The 27,207-nt window shown below is 45.9% G+C and overlaps 1 protein-coding gene across 1 annotated transcript in view; it reads right to left on the bottom strand.

Moving 5' to 3' along the window:
- Nucleotides 1-12,319, bottom strand: part of ETV6 (ETS variant transcription factor 6) — an 80,697-nt gene extending 68,378 nt beyond the window's left edge. The window contains exon 1 of the mRNA XM_073621498.1: nt 12,073-12,319. Within this exon, the coding sequence (XP_073477599.1) occupies nt 12,073-12,099 (27 nt within the window). The 5' untranslated portion in view covers nt 12,100-12,319. The remainder of the gene's footprint in view (nt 1-12,072) is intronic.
- Nucleotides 12,320-27,207: the final 14,888 nt, after the last annotated feature.

Here is a 27,207-nt window from a genome sequence, read left to right as displayed (position 1 = left end):
AAAGTGTCACTTTTCCAAAAATTTGCGTTTAAAACACCTCTGCACAAATACCGTGTGATAAAAAATATTGCAACAATCGCCATTTTATTCTTTAGATTCTCTGCTAAAAATATATATATAATGTTTGGGAACTCTAAGTAATTTTCTAGCAAAAAATACAGATTTTAACTTGTAAACACCAAATTTCAAAAATAGGCTTAGTCATGAAAGGGTTAAATATTAGCTGACATTTAGTTTAAAGTGGTTAGTGTATTTAAATCTGCTAGGGAAGACTAATGCAGCAACCACATTTATAAATTTGTTAAGCTGCAATTTATTACAGGTTTAGTTTTGTGTTTAATACCGCTTTAAGATTTGTAGTTTTCTTTTCTGCATATCAGACTGCCTTTAGCATCACTGCCAATAGATAATCCACCTGCAAATGAGTGTAGTTTCAGTGCCAATGCCATGGAGAGTTGTAATGACAAAGGGAAAGGAACAGCAAAGCACAATCACTGCACAACATTGTTGAGGTGGCAGAGTCAGAAAACGTGAGGGCAAATGATGGCTGCCCTCATATCTATAGATAAAAGGTTTTTAAAGCATCAACAAGATTTGTTACAATAAAATGGTAAGATCACCAGTCAAAAAAAAAAAATTATATATATATATATATATATATATATATATATATATATATATATATATATATATATATATATATATATATATATCTTTCACACACGGAAGCAAAAAACTGCTCAGGCAACAGTTCCCGAGTTGTTTTATTTCATTAACAAAGTTCAGTCTCGATCACATTCCTGAATTATTCATCACTGCATTTCCTTCTCAGGTAAGAACACCAGACGGGCGGGAAAGGGCCATCTTTTTCTCTAACCCTTTCCAAAGTAACTTGAAAAGGATGAAGAAGGGTTTCCTTGTTTAAAAAAAAAAAAAGGTCATACGTTACTGCTAATGAGTTAATAAATACAACACCATCACCTCCCGTCATTGCTCTTGGAGGAGCAGCTAGAATGCGATGCCAGTTCCTGATACCCTCACAAAGTATGGATTCTCTGCTTTACAGGACAGGAAACCTCTAATGTACTTTATTCTGACACTTTATTACCCTCAACCTTAATCCTCATTCGAATCCCAGTCGGGACACTACCTGCATGGAGTTTGCATGTCCTCCCTGGGTTTTGCTGTTTTCCTCCCACACTCCCAAATACATGCTGGTAGGTTTCTTGGCTCCTGTCCTAGTGCGTGTGTGCGATAGGGACCATACATTGTAAGCATCTTGAGGATAGGGACTGATGGGAATGTCCAGAATGCAAAGCTCTGCGTAAACGGTCGGCAATGTAAAAATACTGGTGATAAATATTGGACCCACAAACAAAAGAGCAGTATATTGCAGCTTACCAGTCTTCAGATGTGCTGCATTTTTTTTTTTTTTCACCTGGTGATCCTGCCGGCGACACACTTCCTGTTTTAGCCCTGGTTCACACTGCCGTGACTTGTCTTGCGACTTCAGAGTCGCATGACAAGTCACGCTCCATAAACAATAGAACCGTTCTAATCGGTGAGACAAGTCGCTCCGATTTAGAAAAAGTTTCCTGCACTACTTTTGGTGCGACTTCAATACGACTTGCACTGACTTCTGTCAAAGAAGTCCTATGCAAGCCGCGATAAAGTCACACAGTGATGCCGACTTTGAAGCCACGGCAGTGTGAAATGGGGCTTAGGGAGACAACGTTCACACACTCACTGCATTTCTGGAGGCGTAGCGATGTCACCCTACAAGTGGACTACAGAACAGCCAACCCCCGCCCCCACCTTTTCTCCATAACATGAAAGGAGGGGTCCTGTTGTCCTCAGAGATAGGGGTGAACAGTTTGCCTAACAAGAGTGAAGCACAGGAAGTTATCAGCACACAGGACTTCTGGCAGGATCAACAGATATTTCTTTGCACTGATCAAACAGATAAAATAAAATACTTTCAACTGTATATTTAACAGACCAAAAGGGAGCAGATCAGAGAAGTTTAATCTGCTTAAATTCCTTCTCCTCCAGGCCGACATCCACCCATCAGGGCATTTCGATATTTGCATAACTCCTCTCAAGGGCCTTTAGCTCTGATGCAAGCAGTAGGCTGGCTCTTGGGAGGAGTACGGAGGCAGGCTGCTGTGATGTTTTTGGGGTGCTATGTACAGCACCCTGCTGGCCCACCAGCCATGATCTGCCTGTATTGCATAGAGAAGCATAGAGACCCAATGATGACATCACCAACACTAAAATCAGGTCTGTAATGAAAACTGATCTTCCACTTCAAGTCTTGGAGGTTGTGTAAAGCTGCATCAATACTTACCCACTACGCCTTAACACTAAGTTAACCCCTGGGCTGCCCTGAATCAAATAAATAAAACTGAAGGCTCCTGTCTCTGCACTAGAAACTACTTGCACTGAAATCCTGGCGTTGAAAATACCCAATTAAATCTAACTGACCAATTAAATGTCTTTAGCTCTGAGGGTGTAATTGCGGCTGATGAACAGAAAAGAAGTTTACTGGATCCTGTCCCCATTACTTGTGCCTGGAAGAGCGCATGCTGCAGCAGTGGCGGGCAGCAGAGGACTCTGAAGATCGGCCCTCCAGCTGCAGATAATCTGTGATAGCCAACAGGGGCCAGTTTCATTAGTCTGCTTTCATACGTCTGGCACATGGATTCAACACAGAAAAATGCTCTCAAAATTATCAAATCTACTGCACAAAGTGTACGCAGAAGTATAATCAATAGGAAATTATCCCCATAAAAGTTATTTATTAAACCAACAATACAGTAATAGACCACAAGAATGTCTCTTTTACCTCACACGATATACATCAAAGTTACTGACTCTTTCCTCTAGCTTTCTTCTCCTGAAATACTCTGCACTGTCGGAGGACTCTGCTCCTTCCGCCAACTCTCCTCTGATAATCTGCACTGCTCCTTCCTCTTCCCAACTCACCCCTCCTGAAATACTCTGCCCCCCCTGGAGGGCTCTGCTCCTTCCTCTTCCCAACTCACCCCTCCTGAAATACTCTGCCCCCCCTGGAGGGCTCTGCTCCTTCCTCTTCCCAACTCACCCCTCCTGAAATACTCTGCCCCCCCTGGAGGGCTCTGCTCCTTCCTCTTCCCAACTCACCCCTCCTGAAATACTCTGCCCCCCCTGGAGGGCTCTGCTCCTTCCTCTTCCCAACTCACCCCTCCTGAAATACTCTGCCCCCCCTGGAGGGCTCTGCTCCTTCCTCTTCCCAACTCACCCCTCCTGAAATACTCTGCCCCCCCTGGAGGGCTCTGCTCCTTCCTCTTCCCAACTCACCCCTCCTGAAATACTCTGCCCCCCCTGGAGGGCTCTGCTCCTTCCTCTTCCCAACTCACCCCTCCTGAAATACTCTGCCCCCCCTGGAGGGCTCTGCTCCTTCCTCTTCCCAACTCACCCCTCCTGAAATACTCTGCCCCCCCTGGAGGGCTCTGCTCCTTCCTCTTCCCAACTCACCCCTCCTGAAATACTCTGCCCTCCTGGAGGGCTCTGCTCCTTCCTCAACCCAACTCTCGCCTCCAGAAATACTCTGCCCCGCTAGAGGGCTCTGCTCCTTCCTCTATCTAACCCTCCCCTCCTGAAATACTCTGCTCGTTCCTCTATCCAACTCTCCCCTCCTGAAATACTCTGCCCCCCTGGAGGGCTCTGCTTCTTCCTCTACAGTGCATCTGGCAAGCATTCACACTTTTTCCACATTTTGTTATGTTATGCTACACAGTCTTATTCCAAAATTGATTAAATTCATTATTTTCTTCAAAATTCCACAAACAATACCCCATAATGACAACATGAAAGAAGTTTGTTTTTTATTTTTAATTAATTTGCAAAGATTTTAAACAAAAATATATCACATGTACATAAGTATTCACAGCCTTTGCTCAATACTTTGTTGAAGCACCTTTGGCACCAATTACAGCCTCAAGTCTTTTTGAGTAAGGGTCTTTTCACATGGGCGGTCCGCCTGGCAGACTCTGCTTTGCTCAGCAGGGGATCTCTCCGCTGAGCAGGAGGATGAAAGGTCAGTCTCTGCTCACTGTGCTGAGATGGACCTGTCAGAGCCCCGCTTTCCTCTATGGGGAGATCAGATAAAAACGAACCGCCTATCCGTTTTCATCTGATCCCATCCAATCTGCCAGATGGATGGAAAAAAGGGGCTCCATCCGCCTGGATTTCATGGACAGTATTGCAGCGGGTGTCACTGCTGACATCTGCCGCTCCATAGGGCTGAATGGAGCATCCGATCAGGTCTGCCTGAAAAACTAACAGCCGGACCTGATCAGAAAGCCTGTGTGAAAGTGGCCTATGATGCTACAAGCTTGGCACACCTATTTTTGAGCAGTTTCTCCCATTTTTCTTTGCAGGACCTCTCAAGCTCCATTAGGTTGGATGGGGAGCATCAGTGCACAGCCCTTTTTAGAGCTCTCCAGAGATGTTCAATTGGGTTAAAGTCAGGGCTCTGACTGGGCCACTCAAGGACATTCACAGAGTAGTCCTGTAACCACTCCTTTATCTTGGCTGTGTGCTTAGGGTCGTTGTCCTGTTGGAAGATGAACCTTCGCCCCAGAGTGCTCTGGAGCAGGTTTTCATCAAGAATGTCTCTGTGCATTGATGCATTCATCTTTCCCTTGATCCTGATTAGTTTACCAGTTCCTGGCACTGAAACACATCCCTACAGCATGATGCTACCACCATGCTTCACTGTAGGTATGGTATTGGCCAGGTGATGAGTGATGCCTGGTTTCCTCCAGATATGACGCTTGCCATTCAGGCCAAAGAGTTCAATCTTTGTTTCATCAGACCATAGAATTTTTATTTCTCATGGTCTGAGCGTCCTTCAGGTGCCTTTTGGCAAACTCCAGGTGGGCTGTCATGTGCCTTTTACTAAGGAGTACTGCAGAGATGGTTGTTCTTCTGGAAGGTTCTCCTCTCTCTTTACAGAGAAATGCTGGAGCTCTGTCAGAATGACCATCAGGTTCTTGGCCACCTCCCTGACTAAGGCCCTTCTCCCTCGATCGCTCAGTTTGGTCAGGCAGCCCGCTCTAGGAAGAGCCCTAGTGGTTTCAAACTTCCTCCATTTATGGATGATGGAGGCCACTGTGCACATTGGGACGTTCAACGCTGCAGAAATTTTTCTGTACCCTTACCAGATCTGTGCCTCAATACAATCCTGTATCGAGGCTACAGCTTCTGACGACGTCCAATGACGAATGACGAAATGCGTAAGCCGGAGCTTGGAACGCAATCACGTCATTTCTGGTTTCTAAAACTCGGTCTGTGGAATGCACGCTGTCCCAGTCCTACTGGTTTTCTTTGTAATTGTTCCTGGCATGATTGAGTTCTTATTTTAACCCAATAAAATCTAATTTTTTTCAGACTTATACTATGTATATATAAAGGACTTGCTGATGTTTGGTACATATAAGCATTTGCACTTTTCCCTCCTCTCCTGAAATACTCTGCTGTGGTCAGATGACTAGAAGCTCAAAGAAGCCAAGTGCTGAATGTATGGGACTTCCAGCTTTTGATCACTGCATCTTGACACTGATCATCTGGCACAGCAGTCACTTTTGTGTGGCAGTTTTCATTCGAAAATATTAAGTACTGTATGCATGATTGGTAAGAGACAGATGCACAAGAAGCAACTTTTGAAGACCAACCTATTAAGCCTTGTACACACGATAAGAATATCAGACGAATGATGGTCTGTTTTTTTTTTTTTGCATGCTAGCCTCATATCGAAAATAAAGATGGTTACTAAAGTTACGAAAATTCTCGTATGACAGAATACAACTTCGGAAGTGATGTAGAAAGAGAAAAAAAAATTTCACGTTTGTTCCTTTGGATAATTTTGCATGAACTGTCGTGGTCAGCTCTCGAAAGCTGTGTACGAACAATCTGATTATTGTACAATCGCTTTGAAGGTGGTAGTTTTCCTCTGATTTTCCAATCGTGCGTACTAGGCTTTATGCCCCGTACACACGGTCGGACATTGATCAGACATCCCGACAACAAAATCCTAGGATTTTTTCAGACGGATGTTGGCTCAAACTTGTCTTGCATACACACGGTCACACGATCATTCTGAACGCGGTGACGTAAAACACGTACGTCGGGACTATAAACGGGGCAGTAGCCAATAGCTTTCATCTCTTTATTTATTCTGAGCATGCGTGGCACTTTGTGCGTCGGATTTGTGTACACACGATCGGAAATTCCGACAATGGATTTTGTTGTCGGAAAATTTTATAGCCTGCTCTCAAACTTTGTGTGTCGGAAAATCCGATGGAGCCTACACACGGTCGGAATTTCTGACAACAAGGTCCCATAACACATTTTCCGTCGGAAAATCCGACCGTGTGTACGGGGCATTACAGGGGAGAATTGATCACTCGCAACTTGCAAGTCCAGACAGGACGGATCTATCTGAAAACCATTGACTGTCAGCAGTTTGTAATGACCTGAAAAACACGTTTACCAGTGAATTTTTCATTCTTTTGCATACATGCACAAATCTCAATTTTTTCTAGAAATTATTGTAACCCTGCCCCCAACCCCCACCACGAAAGAAAGAAAGAAAGAAAGAAAGAAAGAAAGAAAGAAAGAAAGAAAGAAAGAAAGAAAGAAAGAAAGAAAGAAAGAAAGAAAGAAAGAAAGAAAGAAAGAAAGAAAGAAAGAAAGAAAGAACTCTTGAAAATAAAATTATGGTAGCTGCAATTTTTGTGTTGCACAACAATTTGTAGTTATTTATCAAATTCAAGTTTTCAGGGAAAAATACACTAAAATTATTTTTTTATTAGACCCATATTGTGAAAACTATAAAAGAGAAGAAGGTTGCATTGAGTAAATAGATACCAAACATGTCAAGCTTAAATTACGCACATCTGCGGATCGGCAAAAAAACGACGGTATCCAAAATTCTCCATAGGTGATGCTTTAAAAGCCTTCACAGGTCATCAGTTTAAACTTAACCATGAACTATGGCCCTAGAATTATTGCTCTCACACAATGGTGTTTATTTACCAAAGGCAAATCCACTCGGCAGCACAAGTGTACTTGGAAGTGCAGTCGCTATAGATCTGAGCGGGACATGCAAGGAAATTAAAAAACAGCATTTTTACTTGCAGGTGATTGGATGATAGAAATCAGCAGAGCTTCCCCCTCATTTCAGATCTTCTACTCAGGTCTACAATGACTGCACCTCCCTCGTGCACAGTGGATTTGCCTTTAGTAAATAAACCCCAATGTTCCTAAAGATACCTCACATGTGGCGCAATTGATGTCATATACACACACGCTTCCCTTACACTGTGCTTTTTATGTGGTGTGTGCGTGGGCAACGGGGGTGCTTTAATTATTTTTTTTTGCTATCACAAGTGGGCCAAAAAGCTTGTGAAAGAATGGGCCAGTGACAGGTCCTCTTTATGGAGATATTAGACCCCCAGTGTCTCCCCTGTCCTCCAACATAACTATGCAAACACAGATCGCGTTTGAATAGCTGCATCCTCGGATACACTAGTTAAAGTGGAAGTAAACTCTCCTAACGTTTTCAGGCAAAGAATCTGCCATCTTGGCTTCTGTTTGATCTTCAACTGCCACGATACTGCACATGTGATCAGTTTTGACACCACCCATTGGACGGTCTGACAGTTTGGTTGAGAGTACAACCAATGTAACAATTACATTCCCGGCATGTGCCGGAAATGTAACTGTTTTTTTTAAACTGTTAAATCGATTGGTATACTTCTGCTTTAAAGTAGGACTAAACCCATCAATTTACCTGTTTCAAAAAAAACAGTTACATTCCCAGCACATACCAGGAATGTAACTTTCATACTGGTTGTGCTTTCAACCAAATTGTCATAAATGTTCACATGTGCAGCATCATGACAGTTGAAGATCAAACAGAGGCCGAGACGGCAGCTTTCTTGGCAAAAAACAATAGGAGAGTTTAGCTCTGCTTAATGCCTCGTACACACGTTCCGCATATCGTACGACCGATCGCACGACCGTTCTCGCTTAATAGTCGCAAGTAGCAATTGAATAGCTAAATAAAGTCACGAAAATTCTCGTACGACGGACGTCAGATCGTATGTAGGGGCCATTAGGCTGGGTTCACACTGCAGTACGGAGCAGCTCACAGCAGGAGTCCGGTGCATCCCTGTTCACCATTTCAGGTTCGATGTCAGTTCCGAATTTTTGGCTGAATTCAGAGCGGAAATGGACCAGAAGACACACAGGACTCCTGGGCAATTCGCTCTGGAGATGGGTGAACCGGCTCCATAGAGAGCTGGTCACAATCTCCCGACATGCCTATTGGATGCAACCCACATCCAATTCGCAATAGTGTGAACCCAGCCTTAAGGAACGACAGCTGTAGCCCCAGAAGTGTCACAAGAGGGATCAGGAAACAGGTGTTCCCCAAGTTCCTCCTGCTTTCACCGGGGAAGCCGCTGCCTGCAGTCCTTTAGAGAGCCCCGTAAAAGTGATCAGGCAGCTCTAGTGCCGCCCGATCCATTTCGCCGGCTCTTAAAATGAGAATTAGGGTCGAAGCTCTTTTGGCCCTACTTCATGCACTTTAGTCTGCACTCCTGTGACTCATATTCAGCCATCAATGGGCTAATGCCCGCTGTCGCCTGGCGTCACTGAGCCAGTCAAGGTTTTGAAGAGATCCTGACTTAAAGTCGGGATCCACACAGATTCCTGACTGGCAGCTGGCTCAGCCTCTCAGCCTGAGCCAGCCACCCCCGCCCCCTGCATATCTCTGAGCTCCAGTGAGCGCTGGGTGAGTAGAGCAGAGAGCTAAAGAATGAGAACAGTGATCAGTGGTCTTTGATCGCTCAGTTCTCAGTGTTAGCCCTTGTTCACATTGAATGCGGCTTCAGGTGTGACTTCATGCACCGAAGTCTATGCAAGTCGTACCTGAAATTGCCAAAAATAGTGCAGAAACTACTTTTTAACATTGCCAGCAAACGGTGCGGCTTGTCATGCGATTTGGACCTGTCAAAATGCATAACAAGTCGCACGGATGTGAACGTGGGCTTAGAGGTGATGGGGGACCGATACTGCATCCACCTAAGTGAGTATGCATGTTTTGTTTTTTTAATTCCTATACTTCTCTTTTAGTCCCAGTTCACACATATGCGATGCCGGAACCAGCGCGATTCCTGTTCGGGTTCCCACATCACGTCATTCACAGGCAGTTCACACTGCCCTCTGTGAAATAAAAAAAAAAAAAAAAAAAAAACACCACACACACACACACACACACCACAATAAAGGGGGTGACTTTTTTTTTTCCTTTATACATAAGGCGATTTGGCAATGCTGTTGTGCCCCATTGGCTTTTGTGAATTTTAATGATAGGTCCACTTTACCAAATCACTGCTACAGATGCTTCACCACCTCCAAGAACCAGAAAAATAAAACACAAAACCCACAGCAGAAATAGACGTACTTTCTTCTTGGGATTTGAAAAACTCTTCCTAGAAACAGGAAGCAAAAAAAGCCCCAAAAAGTTAAAATCTACCGCCAGCCCAAAAAATACCAGACAGGCTAGTAAAGCACACAAACCCAAATGTAACCCTTTATTGGCTGTGTATATAATTGACACCAATACAAAAATATAAACAGATTACACAGCCCATAAATGTAGAACAGTATACAAAACCTACAACAATGCTAAAAACAATGTATACAATTAGAAAAGAAACACGCATCGGTAGCTTCTGGTTTCATTTCCTCCTTTCACAGCCGCCTGCAACTTCCCCAACTGACTGACCAGCCATAACATGTCACAGCATTTCCCAATCCCACCTCTAGGGCCTCTGCCAGTTCTAAAGATGGTGGAAACTGACATTCGGGGGAGGGGGGGGGCGGCTTTAGGCTTTGCTTAACTCACTAACTGCCAACTGGCATTGTCCAATACCTCCACTGGCAGGAAAGGAATATCAAACACATGCCAGTTATAAAACGCCATATGACATTCCAGTGCAGCGGTGGTTGGGCACACGGAGTCACATCAACTGTCAAATCCCCCCAAACCACACATTAGAGATTTTAATAAGATATATACCACTGAACTTTACAATCAGCTTACTAAAGCCCCAGTTCACCCTAAAGTCATATTTCAGTTGTAGGTGGAGGCCGAGTATCCTTCTGGATAAAAACATTGTTATTCTTTAAACCTGCCCATCACCACCCGTCTCCAAAAAGCAGGCTGTACAGAAAGTCTGTCATTAGACAGTTAACACTCCTCCTGCCTTACAGAGTTTGTGACTGTAGAGATATATTAGAGTGTAAGCTCCTCTGGTGCAGATGTGACACCCTATCAGTCACTGTTATCATTAACGTGTGACTGATGGGGAAATTGGATTGTAAGCTCCTATGGTGCAGAGACTGACGTGACTGGCTCAATGTCCTCTGTACAACACTACAGAATAGGTCAAAGCCATTTAAATGTATAATAATAATGTGACCGTGAAGAGACACTGAGGTGTAAGCTCCTGTGGTGCAGAGGCTGATAAGACCATACAGTACTAGTGTATATTTCAGAGCCTAATAATAATAATAATAATAATAATAATATGTGACTGTGGTGGGACATTAGAGTGTAAGCCTCCCTGGTGCAAAGACTGATATGACTGTCTCAATGTTCTCTGTACAGCACTATGGAATATATCAGAGCTATATAAATGAAAAAGTGTGACTGGGGTGGGACATTATAGTGTAAGCTCCTCTGGTGCAGAGATTGATGTGACTGGCTCAGTTTTCACTGTACAACTCTACAGAATATGTCAGCGCTATATAAATGTATAACGACAACAACAGTGTGTGACTTATGGGGACATTGGATTGTAAGCTCCTCTGGTGCAGAGAATGATGTGACTGGCTCAGTGTTCTCTATACAGCACTATGGAATATGCCAGAGCTATTTAAATGTATAACAATAATGTGAATCGGGTGGGACATTAGAGTGTAAGCTCCTCTGGTGCAGAGACCGATGTGACTGGCTCAGTGTTCTATATATATATAGTAGTACAGAATATGTCAGAGTTATATAAATGTATAATAATAACAACAACAACAGCAACAGTGTGACTGATGGGGACATTAGAGTGTAAGCTTGTCTGGTGCAGAGAATGATGTGACCGGCTCAGTGTTTTCTGTACAACACTGCGGAATATGTGAGAGCTATATAAATTAATATTAATAAATAATAGTGTGTGACTGTGGTGGGGCATTAGAATGTAAGCTCCTCTGGTGCAAAGACTGATTTGACTGGCTCAGTGTTTTCTGTACAACACTGCGGATGATGTGAGGGCTATATAAAGGAATAATAATAACAACAACAACAACAACAACAACAACAACAACAACAACAACAACAACAACAACAACAACAATAATAATAATAATAGCAGTGTGTGACTGTGGTGGGACATTGGAGTATAAGCTCTTCTGGTGCAGAGACTGATATAACTAGCTCAGTGTTCTCTGTACAACACTGCATAATATGTCAGAGCCATATAAATAAAGATAATAAATAATATCAGTGTGTGACTGTGGTGGGATATTAGAGTGTGAGCTCCTCTGGTGCAGAGACTGATGTGACTGGCTCAGAGTACTCTGTACAGCACTGTGGAATATGTCAGAGCTTTATAAATGTGTAGTAATAATAATATTAATACTGTGCAGAGACATTTAGAGTGTAATAATAATAATGTGCAGAGACATTTAGAGCGTAAGCTCCTGTGGTGCAGAGACTGATCATACAGCACTGGGGTATATGGCAGCGCTATATAAATGTAGAACAATAACTGGCACCGTTTAACCCTTGTGACACCAGGACGGCCCTTCCCTCTGTATAAGTTTGTTTGTAAACATTTGAATAGTAAAAGAAAAGTTTGTGCAGTGTGTACACAGGGGGATGTGACAATACGTGTGTGCAGTGTATTGTGTATGTAGCTCAGTCCAGGGATCACACACACACACACACACACATTCTCTTCTCACCTTAATGATGAAGTGTGCAGCACACATGGCAGCGCTCAGTGTCGCCCCCCAGGTTGGGGATTGGGGGGGGGTTCAGTGTCCCCCACACTCCAGAAGTTAGCAGCAGTGGCAGCACATGGTGGGGGAGGGGTGTTTCCAGGAAGCCAGGGTGCCCCCCTCTCTCTCTTCCTCCCTCATTGATGTCAGTATGGAGAGTCCACTCCTGAAACTGACGTGGATTCCCAGCACTGAGCTCTGCCTCTTAAAGGGGCCGCACCAGGAAACGTGCCAGGGACACACAGGAGGAGGGAGAGGGATGTGTGGAGGAAGGAAGGAAATGGAGGGAGAGAGAAGAGGAGGAAGATGGGGGGAGGGGGAGAGGATGGGGAAGGAAATGGCGGGATAAAAAAAAAAAGAGGAGGAAGATGGGGGAGGGGGAGGAAGTGTGGGAAATGGCAATATGGAGTGTTGTTAGATGAGACGAAGGAGGAAAGGGAAGACATGACTAGTGTGGGGAAGTCAGATGGAGAGGAAATTAAAGGTGGAACAGGAAGGAAATGGAGGGGAAATTAAGCGCCAGAGAGAGTGCAAGCTCTTAAGTCACTGCTGGTCACAGAAAGCCTCTTTAACCCCTTCATTCCCACAGAGTGGAGCCTGGGGAGAGGTCACGTGATGCTGCAGGGGGACACAATGTAACAAGTGTGCACATTAACCCCTCCTGTGCCGGAGCACCACACAGGATGTACAGTCCGTGTATATATCAGCTGGAGGACCTTGTAGAGCTTTCCTGCAGTTTCTGGTGGTGGAGGAGTGTACACCCCCCATAGACCCAGGGACTATTATTACAGCTACAAGTCAGTGTCTAGAGCTGTGCCCATAAGAATACCATTCTTAACCACTTCAATACTGGGTACTCTCACCCCCTTCCTGCCCAGGACAATTTTCCACTTTCAGCGCTGTCGCACTTTGAATGACAATTGTGCAGTCATGCAACGCTGTACCCAAACTACATTTTTATCATTTTTTTTCACACAAATAGAGTTTTCCTTTGGTGGTATTTAATCACCACTGGGTTTTTAATTTTTTTGTTAAAAAAACAGAAAAAAAGACCAAAAATTTTGAAAAAAAAAGCTTTTCTTAGTTTCTGTCCTTAAATTGTGTAAATAAGTAATATTTTTCTCCTTCACTGATGTGCACTGATAGGCTGCACTAATGGGCACTGATGAGGAGGCCCTAATATGCTGCACTGATAGGTGGCACTGATGAGCATTGCTAGGCGGCACTTATAGGCAATGATAGGCAGCACGGATGGGTGGCACTGAAAGGCACCACTGACTGGCATCACTGATGGCCACTGATTGGTGTCACTGTTGGGCACTGATTGGTGTCACTGACGGGCACTATTGAAGCTGCATTGATAATCAGTCCCCTGATTACCTGTACAGGTCTCCCCTGCGAGGAGACGCTGCTGATCTCCTCTCCTCATCTCACACTCTGTCAGTGTGAGGCGAGGAGAGCCGACAAATGGCACTTCCATGTTTACATGTGATCGGCTGTGATTGGACACAGCCGATTACATGGGTAAAGAGCCGAGTCATTGGCTCTTTACCGAGATCAGGGTCGTGCCGCGTTCCTAGGAGCACAATCAATGCACTGGGCGCGTGATCGCAGTGAGACTGGGCGACGTCATATGACATCGGCCCAGAACGAGAGGGGATTCCGCTCGCCAATATTTTACTATACGACGGGTGGGAGGTGGCTAAAGGGTATGTCCTGGCAAAACCTTTCACTGTAGTTTTGGATGAAGTGGGAAAGGGTCGGAATCCCTGCTTTCTGAGTGTCCATAAAATAGATTTCCCCTCACTTCCTGTCTAGTAAAAAAGGATTGGAAGTGAAGGGGGCTGTGTAAGAGGGGCACAGACAAATATAACCAAAATCCATTTGTATAGTCCAGGGAGGCTGGATCCACTGTGAGATTTGTATTGCTGTCTCTGTCCCTGTTGCAGATTTTCCATCACTTCCTGTATAATGAAACTGTTGTCACTGGAGGGGGAAGTGAGGAGAAATGTCTATAATGGAGCCCTGCCTTACAGTAAAACCCCAAGAGGGGGTCCAATCCTCCTCCACACTATCCAAAAGTGAAGACAAAGTTTTGACTAAACATACACTTTAAAGTGGTTGTAAAGGCTAAAGTTTTTTTTCTTTACCCTTATTCTCTCTCTGTATTAAGGTAAAAAAACTTTTGGGTGCAGTGCCCCTTTCACCCCCACCCTCATAAATACTTACCTGAGCCCTATCTTGCTCCAGCTCTGTGTCCAAGAGCAGCGGTGTTGCTCTCTCTCCTCGCGGCCCATTGGCTCCTGCTGCCGTCAATCAAATCAAGTAAAAAGGGAGCAGCTCCATTTCTATGCATTAAGGTAATAAAAGCCCCACTACCAGTTTCCCCCCACCCTGTCCCTAAACGCTGACCTGGCTCCTCGAACCAATCCAACTGATGTCCTGGCTGCATTACTGCTGCTCTCTTCCTGGTCTCACAGGAGACACAGGTAGCAGCAGGAGCCATAGGCTGTCAGTCAAACTCCCATATGAAGGCAACAGGGGGCGTGGCTTACCAGCGATATTCATGTCTATGGACACAGTCTGGCTCAAGAGTGCACCCATAGGAAGGAGGAGCAGACAGCACTGGCAGGAGACTCCAGATGAGGGAGGAGGTAAGGGACTGCTCTGTGCAATATCATTGGCATGTATAACTTCTTTTTTTTTTTATCTTAAAGTGGTTGTAAAAACTGACATTTTTTTACCTTCTGTGCATGAAGGTAAAAAAACTTCAGTGTGCAGTTCCCCCCTGAGCCCCCCTAATGCTTACCTAAACTCGATCTCGATCCAGCAATGTGCACGAGACACAAGGCTCTCCTGGGTCTCTCCCTCCTGATTGGCTGAGAAGCAGCAGCAGGAGCCATTGGCTCCTGCTACTGTTAATCACAGCCAGTGAGATGGGAGTGGGGGGCGAGGCTGAGCTGCGCTCTCTGAGTCTTATGGATGCAGAGAGCCAGCTCAGGAACGAGCATGCACCAGTGCCCCCACAGCAAGCTGCTTGCTATGGGGGCACTCTGCAAGGGGGAGGGGTCCAGGGCGCCAGCGGGGGACCCAAGAAGAGGAGGATCAGGGCTGCTCTGTGCAAAACCACTGAACATGAGCAGGTAAATCAAACATGTTTGTTATTTTATTTTTTTTAATAAAATGTTTTCCTTTACAATCACTTCAAAGAAAAATATCTTTTCCAATCACTTTAAAGCTGATCTCCGGCCTTCCTCCCAGTCTTGCACAGTTGCACAGGCTTCTCTCCTGTACTGAAATTGTCTACTCTGATTTCACTTCACACTGTGAGCTTCTCATAATGTGTTATAAAAGCTGCAGCACGTCACATAGAGCCCACCTCATTTCCTGGCTGGAGGACATCGAGGATCATCTAGCTCTTTCCACCGCAGCATGACTGTCCCTGGCCCGCCCCTTTGTCATTGGATTTCACTTCTTCCAATCTTGGAGGCTCAGCCTAAGGGCTCTTTCACATGGAGGATCCGTATGTCCGTTTTTCATCCTTCCGTTTTCGGATGAAAAACGGACATACATGTATCCCTATGGAGCGTTGGATGTCAGCGGTGACATGTCCGCTGACATCCGACCTGCTCCGATCCGAAAAGTGTAACAGAGGAAAACCCTACTTTTCCATCTGTTTTCGGATCGGATGACGATGGACTATACGGTCCGTCATCATCCGATCCCCCATAGGGGAGAGCGGCGCTCTGACAGGTCCGTCGCTGCACAGTGTGCAGTGACGGACCTGTCATTCTCCTGCTCAGCGGGGATCGGCGGAGCGATCCCCGCTGAGCAAGCGGGTGTTCACGGGGCGGATCATCACTGATCCGCCCCATGTGAAAGAGCCCTTACATGAATTCAGCCCACGGCCTTGTGCTTGACACATGTGCTCTAGAAATATCCAGTGTAAGGATGCTTCTTTTCCATGCTGCTAAACTATCGGTCGTGTGGGAATAAAGCTTTGGGTCTTCTGTGAAGCTGCTGTGAAACAGTTCCCGACAAGGACCCATCACCTGCTCCTCTATTGAGAACCCTTCTTTTGTTGCTTTCACTGCCTGCAACATGATCTGTGACTGGGGGGAAATCTGATGAGTCAAGCATTCCCATTTGTAGCGGTGTAGTTGCCACTAGTAACAAACATCCACCATATCACCCTGCTGCCAGACCTCCATATATCACCATTGAGACAATGAACAGTCATTTGCTTTGTTTTATTTTTGTTTATTGGGGGTATAACTTGGTTGGGGGAAAAGGGTATATGGGATGCCCATAGATCAAATTACTTTGCCATTATATTAGTAAATTAGAACTTAATTTGAGCCTTGAAGAAATGATGAACATGTATAACATCTACAGTCTCTTCCCTGCATCACCATACAGATTATTGCTCCTCCTCTGCGTAACTCCTGCAGACTATTGCTCCCAGGAATCCTTCCCTCCTGCACAAACTTATTCTGTAGCGCATCTTGTCACATCCTCTTCTATATACAAAATAACCCACTCTGAATAGTTCCTAATGCTGACTTTGGTTGCTGCTACTAGGCCAGAGGCCTGCAGTACCTCTCCCCGGAGGCCTAGTAGTTTAATAGCATGTGCTGAACGGTGGACTACTGTTCCCAGCTAGCCCAGCTTGCAAATCCTGCGCCCTCAGGCCATATCGATTTGACACTATTTCCCACAGTCTCTCTTCTGCTCCAGGACTCCTCATCAATGACGTGTAATGATAAGGACTTCATCCATGACTGTGTAAGGATAATTGAAGAGTATAGCCTCAAGTACAAAACTAGTATATAACAAATAGGGGTGCCATCATTCAGGTTAGAATGAAAGAATTAAGGGGTGAAGGTGCAGAGGAAATTACTAACGGGTGTCCCCGTAAAGTTTCTGTTGGGGGGGGGTATACATGAAATTCCTCAACCAGTTTTGCGGTGAAAACCGCTTCTTCAAGAAGGGTTGGTCTATAAAACAATTCATATTTTTAATACAATGTACAATATACAGCAAAGCAGTTGTTAGAACAATGTAATACATTACATCATTTCAAAGGAGAAGACCAGCTCACCCACTCAAACGGGGTCAGTAAAATGACAGGACCCAAACAATTCCCCCCACGGCGGACACGGGGGATTGTAGAAACAGAATCTGGTTGATGAATAATACAAATAAATAAATATATAGAACTTATGGAAGTTTTGGAGTGCACACCCGGGTGTGATGGGAGGTGAACGGAGAGAAGGGGTGAAAAGAACGTGAAAATAGGTGCAGGACGGAGGGGGGAGGGAAGGTGGGGGGAGAGGAGAAGGGAGGAGGGGAAAAGGAAACAGAAGGAGGAACAGAATGGGGGGAAAAAAAGGGAAAGGGGGAGTGGGGGATCAAGGATTGGAAGAGAGGAAGAGGGAAGGGGAGGAAAAGGGGGGGGAGGGGGGAGAAGGGGCAGCGAACGGAAGGGGGAAGGAGAGGGGGAAAGGGGAGAGAGGGGAAGGGGAGTGGGTAGTAGGAGTTGGGGGAGGGGAAGGGGGAAGGAAAGGGAAAAAAAAAAAAAGGGACAAGGGTGGAGAGAAGGGAGGGAAAGAGGTGAGGGAAAGTAGGAGGACAGGGGAGGGAGGGCGGGGGGGGAGAGGAAAAGGGGGGGGTAAAGGGGCAGGGAAGGAAGCATGGAGGGGGGATGGAAAGGAAGGGGGGTGAAGGGGGAAGGGAGGGGGGAAAAAAGGGGAGGGAAAGGGGGGGGAGGTAGGGGAGAGGGATTGGGTAGAAGGGGAAAGGGGGGGGTGGGAAAAGAGGGAAGGGGAGAGGGAGGGGGGAAAGGAGGGAGGGGGGAAAGGAGGGAGGGGGAAAAAAGAAGGAAGTGCCACAATGACCCACAATACGTCCAATTTATCAAAGATAATAAACATATATAAAGGTATATAGGAATGCTGGAACTCACCAGATATTTAATTGGTCGATTGTAATTGCATGGGCTGAATGTACCAGGTACGGTGTATACCGATGATGATAAAGTAAAGATACTCCCAGAGTCAAATAGTTGACACTTGAGCTTAGGGATGCAGCAAGTCTCACATTTGCTGTGTAAGATCCCAGTGACAAGCAGTCTGTGAAATATAATGGTACAAGAGATCAAAACACTGAAGGTTGGGAGCCAGGAGGGGCAAGGGAGGGAGAATAGAGTGAGAGAGGAGAGGAGTGAAGACGGTATGGAGGATGTGTGGGAGAAGGAAGCACATCCCTATACCCCTCTCCAAGACACACTAACCTTCAGGTGAGTTGATCTACCACGGCAGCCCAGCAAGCAGAGTCTGTTAAAGCTCACACAGCGGTCCGCCATAGACCACTGCATGAGCTCCCCAACCCTGTCGGCGCCAGATAAAGCCGTCTGACGTCACAGGGTCTGTTTACCCGCACTGCACAGGTGCACAAAACTGTGCTACTGTGCAAGCGCGCGCTGATGCAACCTAAGGACCGGGGGTCCAGGGCAATACAGTGCAAGCAGGGATAGAGGCTTCCTGCCAGGGTAAACACATGTCCGCCGGGGGGAGAAGGGGCCAGGGTGCCTGCAGAGTACAGAATCGCTGAGGACCAGGGTACAGCGAGTCTCCTTAACAGCAAGGCAATGCATAAAACAGATTATATAAAGAACCTCATAAAAACTGTAAAGGGTAATTGTATAGACTTCTGAGGATATAGCACCCAGCAAGTCACTGACCCTAACACATGAGTTCGAATACATGATATAGATGAAGTGACATTGTGCGACCTCGACTATAATGAGGCAGATGATAATGGAAGGTGAAAAAAGGGGGGGAGGGAAGGGGGGGGGGGATTTAGACAGAGGGAAAAGGAGGGATATTGTTAGGGGGACGGGAAAAAATTTACAAAAATGGTTTGTACGACACCATTTAGTTAAGACCAGGGGGACGAGTAGCATTGAGCCGCTCTATCCATAATGTTTCCCTCTGCAGGATTGTGCGCCCCCCCTGGGGTTGGGTTTCACCACCTCCAGGACTGAAAATTGTGCAACAGAAGTGTCATATCTGTGATGGAGTCCAATATGTCTACCAATCGTAGTCAGTTTACCACTCTCGGAATAATAGAGGTGGTCACCAATCCTCTGCCTAAGTTCTCGAATGGTCTTTCCAACATAAAAGGCCTTGCAGGTACATAACATCAAATAGATGACCCCTCTGGTGCCACGGTCTGCAAAAGTTTGGGGGGCAAAGAGTTCGCCATTAGGTAAGACAAACTGTTTACCCTCGCGAACCCAGGGGCAGCGGGGACAGTCACCACATCTAAATGTGCCATTGGGTCCTCTCCTGGGAGGCTTGGCAGATGTGTAGTGACTAGAAGTTAATTGGTCACGTAGGGAACATGCCCTGCGGAATACCAACTCAGGGGCAGACCGTACATGTTTGCCCAAGATATGGTGCTCTGCAAGTAAATGCCAGTTGTTGGAAAGAATAGTTCGAAGTACATTATGGTGAGCAGAATATGTGGTAATAAACCTTACAGGGTTGTTTAAGGAGGGGGTTTTTTTGCAATTAAATAGTAAGGAGTTTTGGGAGCATGAAGAGGCTTTATTGAAAACCTTTCTCAGATTGGTAGGAGAGTATCCTCGCAGTAAGAGTCGTTCACGTAATGCCTTGGCCCGAGTTCTAAAGTCACTTTCAAGCGTACAATTTCTGCGCAAACGCAGATATTGTGTGTATGGTATACTGCGCACCAGTGATTTAGGGTGAGCACTGGTGGCGTATAATAGGGTATTGCCAGCTGTGGGTTTGCGGTACAGATCCGTACCCAGGGAGCCATCTTGTTGTTTGATGATATTAAGATCTAGGAATGAAATCTGATCAGTGTCGATTTTGAAGGTGAATTTTAGGTTGAGGTCATTGTCGTCCAACATATGGAGGAAGTCCAAAAGTTTGTCCTTCGACCCAGTCCATACCAAGAATAGATCATCTATAAAACGATACCAAAGCAGGGTGTCGTCAAGAAAATCTGCGTATCTATCATCCGAGTGGACGTGCCTCTCCCAACCACCTAGGTAAAGATTTGCATAAGCTGGAGCACAGGAAGTTCCCATGGCGACTCCCTGGGTCTGCAGGTACAGCTGGTCGTTGAAGGTGAAGTAATTTTTAGTCAGAATAAATTGTAGTAGTGCAAGAATAAACTGGTTGAGAGGCCATGTGGTGGTATCTTGCTCGAAAAGAAAGGATCCAGCCATCCATACACCCCGCTCATGGGGGATACTGGAGTAAAGCGCCTCAATATCAACTGCCACGAGCAGGGCGTCAGGAGGGATCTGGATCCCCTCTAGACCTTGCAGCAGGTCGGTGGTATCCCTGATGTATGAAGGGAGGCTGCGTACATGAGGCATCAAAAATGCGTCATCGAACTTACTTGCGTTGTCAGTTAAGGAACCTATCCCCGAAACGATAGGTCTCCCTGGGGGGGTTTGAACATTTTTGTGAGTTTTGGGGAGGGAATAAAAGGTGGGGACATGGGGGAACTTGGGGACCATGAACTCGAGTGTCCTTGTCAGTGAGGCCTGAAAGGTAGGCCTCAGTGCAAAGGATCTGGAGCTCCTGGGCAAAGGACGACACATGAGATTGGGTAATAGGTTGGTACCAATTGTGGTTATTAAGAATAGTCGAACACATAGATTGGTATTCATTATGCGTCATTAGGACGATGTTGCCGCCTTTATCTGACTGTTTGATGACAATATCAGAACGCCTTTGCAAAGATTTGAGTGCTTTCATTTGGCTATGATCTAGGTTAGGGGAAAAGTCCGGCTAACACTGTTTTTTTAAGGTCTCTAATGGTGGCTTGAAGAAATGCCCAAATCTTGGGGCAGGTATTTAGGTCTGAGAATCTACGTGAGTGTAATCGGCAGGGTTTGAATAGTGATGCACTATTGGACGTGGAAGTATAGCTGGATGCATTTGGGTGAGGATTCTTTGAGGGAGCACAATGGGATGAGGTCCTCTGAGAGGGAATGCTCTGAGAGGAACCATTCTGAGATTGAATGCCCTTAGGGGGGCCAGAGTCCTCAGTTGCTCCCTCATCAAAGAGGAGAGCCCAGAACTCCTCCATGCTGAAATGCCTGGTGCGCTCAGTGAGCTCACGCTCCAAATTTAGATTAGTGCGGTCAGTGTCAAACATGAACCTGAAGGTGAGATTACGTGCGAATAAGTACAAGTCCTTACTGGTCTCAGTGACTTTGAAAGCATCCAAGGGGCAGAAGCCTAAACCTAATTGAAGCAACGAGGACTCCTCGTCGGTCAATCGGTAGGGAGTGAGGTTTATGATGCTGAGGTTGGTGTCACATTGGGAATATTTTGTGAAGGTTGTGTGGGTTTGAGTACATATATGTGTCTAGATTCCCCTGCTACTTCTTCTAAAAAATTAGATCTTCATTGATCTTAGTATATTTATTAGTCATAAGGGTTGAATTAAGGACTTTTGGGATAGTACCGTGTAGGGTAGAGTGACCAACAGCCCCTTCCAATGGGGTGGTGGTATCAGTTGAAGTTTGTGTAGGGAGTGCACATGCAGATTTGGGACCTTTTGGGCCTTTTTTATCCTTCTTGGGATTGGCTGGTGGAGTAACCCCGCCGTAACGCAGTCTTTTCCGTGAAGAATTGGTTGCTGGTGTGGCATTAGAACGGGCATTGCTTTGAAAGGAAAGAGTTGATGATAAAGATGAATCAGATTCGGCTTCAAAAGTGGGGTTCCTCGCGGCACTAGCCCAGGGGGGGCCTTCTGCTTAGGTTCTTCCCAGACTATCGGTAGGCATAGCCCTCGGTGAAAGCTATTCTATCTTTACTAAATTTGCTTTGCTTTTTGACAATGATGTCCTTATTGATTATCTCTAGGTGATCTTTCTACTCTTTCCACTTAGTTTTGAAGATTGTATTATCTACTAAGTGGGAGTAGTCAGAGTTTAAACGTTCAATATCAGTAGATATTATAGTCATAACTTGGGTGTATTGTGAAATGAGTGGTCTCATTAAATCAAGACTGCAGTTAGTCAAGATGTTTTCCCATGTTTTTTTTAATTCAACCGATAGATCTTTAATAGTGGGAAAAATTTGGCTTCTCAATCCGATGGGGCAAATATTCTCTATAACATACATCTTAAAGTATTCGATGTGCCAGTGTAAGTGCGACTTACGTTTCAGCAAATTAAACATCTTGGCAAAGAACGTCTTAATATCGTCCTCAATTTTATGGTCACTCAAACATGCCGTCTTAAGGTTAGGCATGAAGCCTGCCCAATCGTTGCCGAGGACGTCCATAGTCAGATCTATCTAGGGTGAAATAACCCTGGGTTGTGTTAGGGTGACAAGACACGAAAACGTCGATGTTGCCATCCATCGAGAGGTGCATAAAAAAAAGGGTGTATTATTCACCCTGTGTATAGAATAATTGAAGAGTATAGCCTAAAGTACAAAACTAGTAAATAACAAATAGGGGTGCCATCATCCAGGTTAGAATGAAAGAAATAAGGGGTGAAGGTGCGGAGGCAATTACCGCCACTTGCCTGTTCGCACATACACGCCTGAGAATTGGGGGTTGGACTATTTCGGCACTTGATAATTGATCACAATTGATAAGTCGTAAAAAAATATATACATTTTAATAAGTATAATACAAAAATACACAAACAATATTAAAAAACAATCAGAAGTATACACCACAGTTAACATATTACTAACGGGTGTCCCCGTAAAGTTTCTGTTGGGGGGGGTATACATGAAATTCCTCAACCGGTTTCGGTAATACATTACATCATTTCAAAGGAGAAGACCAGCTCACCCACTCAAACGGGGTCAGTAAAATGACAGGACCCAAACAATTCCCCCCACGGCGGACACGGGGGATTGTAGAAACAGAATCTGGTTGATGAATAATAAAAAATAAATAAATATATAGAACTTATGGACGTTTTGGAGTGCACACCCGGGTGTGATGGGAGGTGAACGAACGGTGAAGGGGTGAAAAGAACGTGAGAATAGGTGCAGGACGGAGGGGGGAGGGAAGGTGGGGGGAGAGGAGAAGGGAGGAGGGGAAAAGGAAAGAGAAGGAGGAACAGAATGGGGGGGGTAAAAAAGGGAAAGGGGGGGGTGAAGGATTGGAACGGAGGAAGAGGGAAGGGAAGAGTGCACACCTGGGTGTGATGGGAGGTGAACGGAGAGAAGGGGTGAAAAGAGCATGAGAATAGGTGCAGGACGGAGGGGGGAGAGGAGAAGGGAGGAGGGGAAAAAGGAAGGGGGGTGGGGAATAAGGAAGGAGGGGGGGGGGATTGGGAGGAAGGGGGGGGGAGGGGGAAAAAAGAATGAAGTGCCACAATGGAAGTGCCACAATGACCCACAATACGTCCAATTGATCAAAGATAATAAACATATATAAAGGTATATAGGAATGCTGGAACTCACCAGATATTTAATTGGTCGATTGTAATTGCATGGGCTGAATGTACCAGGTACGGTGTATACCGATGATGATAAAGTAAAGATACCCCCAGAGTCAAATAGTTGACACTTGAGCTTAGGGATGCAGCAAGTCTCACATTTGCTGTGTAAGATCCCAGTGACAAGCAGTCTGTGAAATATAATGATACAAGAGATCAAAACACTGAAGGTTGGGAGCCAGGAGGGGTAAGGGAGGGAGAATAGAGTGAGAAAGGAGAGGAGTGAAGACGGTATGGAGGATGTGAGGGAGAAGGAAGCACATCCCTATACCCCTCTCCAAGACACACTAACCTCAGGTGAGACGATCTACCACGGCAGCCCAGCAAGCAGAGTCTGTTAAAACTCACACAGCGGTTCGCCATAGACCGCTTCATGAGCTCCCCAACCCTGTCGGCGCCAGATAAAGCCGCCGTGGGCGGCGTCTGATGTCACAGGGTCTGTTTATCCGCACTGCGCAGGTGCACAAAACTGTGCTACTGCGCAAGCGCGCGCTGATGCAACCTAAGGACCGAGGGGTCCAGGGCAATACAGTGCAAGCAGGGATAGAGGCTTCCTGCCAGGGTAAACACATGTCCGCTGGGGGGAGAAGGGGCCAGGGTGCCTGCAGAGTACAGCACTGCTGAGGACCAGGGTACAGCGAGTCTCCTTAACAGCAAGGCAATGTATTAAACAGATTATATAAAGAACCTCATAAAAACTGTAAAGGGTAATTGTATAGACTTCTGGGGATATAGCACCCAGCAAGTCACTGACTCTAACACATGAGTTCGAATACATGATATAGATGAAGTGACATTGTGCGACCGACAATAATGAGGCAGAAGATAATGGAAGGTGAAAAAAGGGGGGGAGGGAAGGGGGGGGAATTTAGACAGAGGTAAAAGGAGAGGTATTGTTAGGGGGATGGGAAAAATTCACAAAAATGGTTTGTACGACACCATTTCGTTAAGACCAGAGGGACGAGTAGCATTGAGCCGCTCTATCCATAATGTTTCCCTCTGCAGGATTGTGCGGAACCCCTCCCCCCTCCCTCCCCCGTCCTCCTACTTTCCCTCACCTCTTTCCCTTCTCCCCTCTCTCCACCCTTGTCCCTTTTTTTTCCCCCCTTCCTTCCCCCTTTCCCCCCCCCTTCCCCTCCCCCAACTCCTACTACCCACTCCCCTTTTTCCCCCCCCTCTCCTTCCCCCATCAGTTCGCTGCCCCTTCTCCCCCCCTCCCCCCCCCCCTTTTCCTCCCCTTCCTCCGTTCCAATCCTTCATCCGCCCCCCTTTCCCTATTTTACCCCCCCATTCTGTTCCTCTTTCCTTTTCCCCTCCTCCCTTCTCCTCTCCCCCCACCTTCCCTCCCCCTCCGTCCTGCACCTATTCTCACGTTCTTTTCACCCCTTCACCGTTCTTTCACCTCTCATCACACCCGGGTGTGCACTCCAAAACTTCCATAAGTTCTATATATTTATTTATTTTTTACTATTCATCAACCAGATTCTGTTTCTACAATCCCCCGTGTCTGCCGTGGGGGGAATTGTTTGGGTCCTGTCGTTTTACTGACCCCATTTGAGTGGGTGAGCTGGTCTTCTCCTTTGAAATGATGTAATGTATTACATTGTTCTAACGACCGCTTTGCTGTATATTGTACATTGTATTAAAAATATGAATTGTTTCTATAGACCAACCCTTCCTGAAGAAGCGGTTTCCACTGCGAAACCAGTTGAGGAATTTCATGTATACCCCCCCTCAACAGAAACTTTACGGGGACACCCGTTAGTAATTTGTTAACTGTGATGTATACTTATCATTGTTTTTTAATATTGTCTGTGTAATTTTGTATTATACTTATTAAAATTTATGTATTTTTTTACGACTTATTAATTGTGATCAATTATCAAGTGCCGAAATAGTCCAACCCCCAATTCTCAGGGGTGTACATGCGAACAGGCAAGTGGCGGCAATTGCCTCCGCACCTTCACCACTTAATTCTTTCACCACGTAAGGATGAAGTTTCCTCACAGATTCCCTGGCATGTCTCCACATCCAGCACTCCACTGAGGTACACTCACCAACCTTTCTCCATCTACGATGGAGAAATTAACTGGACCATATGTTCCGACAGCTTCTCCTGCCCCTCTGCTCCAGGAATCCCTCATCAATGACCGTATAATGATGAAGACTTCACCCATGACCGTGTAAGGGTGAAGTTCCCTCACAGTTCTCCCAGGCCTCCTCCTGTGCTTGGCGCACCCCCCCCAAGATGGGGGTGCCCTCCTGCTGCTGTCTGGTACTCCCTTCTCCACTTCTCCCAGCCGACAACTCCTCCCAGTGGCCTGTTACCTCAGCTTATATGGGAGGCCTACCCCCTGCCAATTCCAGTTGGGGATTGGTCAGGGCTGCTCACATGAGCTGCCTGCCACCCCAGTTCTAGGCCCTACCCCTCTTCCAGAACATTCTCCCTGGAAGCAGGGGAGGCGCCTCAGAACTAAAGCACAGGTGGTCACACCCACTGCTACACTAACCACTTCCTGCCCCCCAGGTCAAAACAAACAGGCCTAGCTTAAAGCATAGGCCTGATTAAAATTTACCTGTACTGACAGTTTCCCTAGCAAAAATCCTATGCTAACACCTACCTATGGTAGAGGGTGCTACACATTATATTGGTGGTAAATGGTGAACTGCCCCTTACATTAGTTGACAGTTTAAAAGGGCCCCCTATGTTGGTGGGAAAAGTGCCCCTCCAATGGTAGTCATTGGTAAAGTGTCTCATCAATTGGTGGTCAAGAGTAAAATCCTCTCCTCAAGCACCTGACGACCCTGCTCCATCTGCTTCAGCGCCTCTCCAGTGTCAAGCCTGGGAATCACCAGAGACCACCACTGAGGTTGTTGAGAATAAACAGTCACCCCTGAGGGCAAAAAGGTTTGCTTTTTCTGATGATCCATCCGAAGTCCCTGAGATATAGACCAGCAAAACTAGTACATGTGGAGAAATGATATTACACAAAGTGGGTTCATTGCAATATGTCTGCCCCAGCAGTTGTTGTGGATGTTGACTTATCTGGTGAGCAGAAAGAGAAGGCGTTGTGCAAGCAGCTACCTGTAAAACATTCTCTTATGGAAGAACCCTCTGCATAGTGAATGGAAAACCTCTAACAGAGGTGGCTCTAAAACAGTCTTTCTCAATCTTTTTACCGTGGAGAAACCCTTGGCAAGGAGTCTGAGATCTCAGAAAACCCCAGAAATAATTTTCAGGGGAAAACCCCAGAAATAATCCACAGCTCAGAGAACATTTACGTGATCAGCAAGCTGTTGATATATAAATTCTTTTTAGAAAAAAAGCATTAAATAATAGAATGGGTTATTAAAGGAGAAGTACAGCCAACGCTTGTTTGTCTGTACTTCTCCTGTGGATCACAGGAGTGCAGTTTGTTTTACACTGCTGTGACTTGTTTTCAGCAGACAGCAGGCTGAAGCCCGCTGTTGGCTGACCTCACAGAGCCGGTCCAGGCTGGGGCAAGATTGCAACAATAAAGTCAGGATCTGCCCACATGCCTGGACCAGCACCCAGCTCAGCCTCTCAGCGAGCCACTGAGAGCCTGAGC

The sequence above is a fragment of the Aquarana catesbeiana genome, linkage group LG03 (assembly GCF_042186555.1).
Source record: "Aquarana catesbeiana isolate 2022-GZ linkage group LG03, ASM4218655v1, whole genome shotgun sequence".
NCBI classification, from domain to species: domain Eukaryota; kingdom Metazoa; phylum Chordata; class Amphibia; order Anura; family Ranidae; genus Aquarana; species Aquarana catesbeiana.
This window is presented reverse-complemented; position numbering and strand designations above follow the sequence as displayed.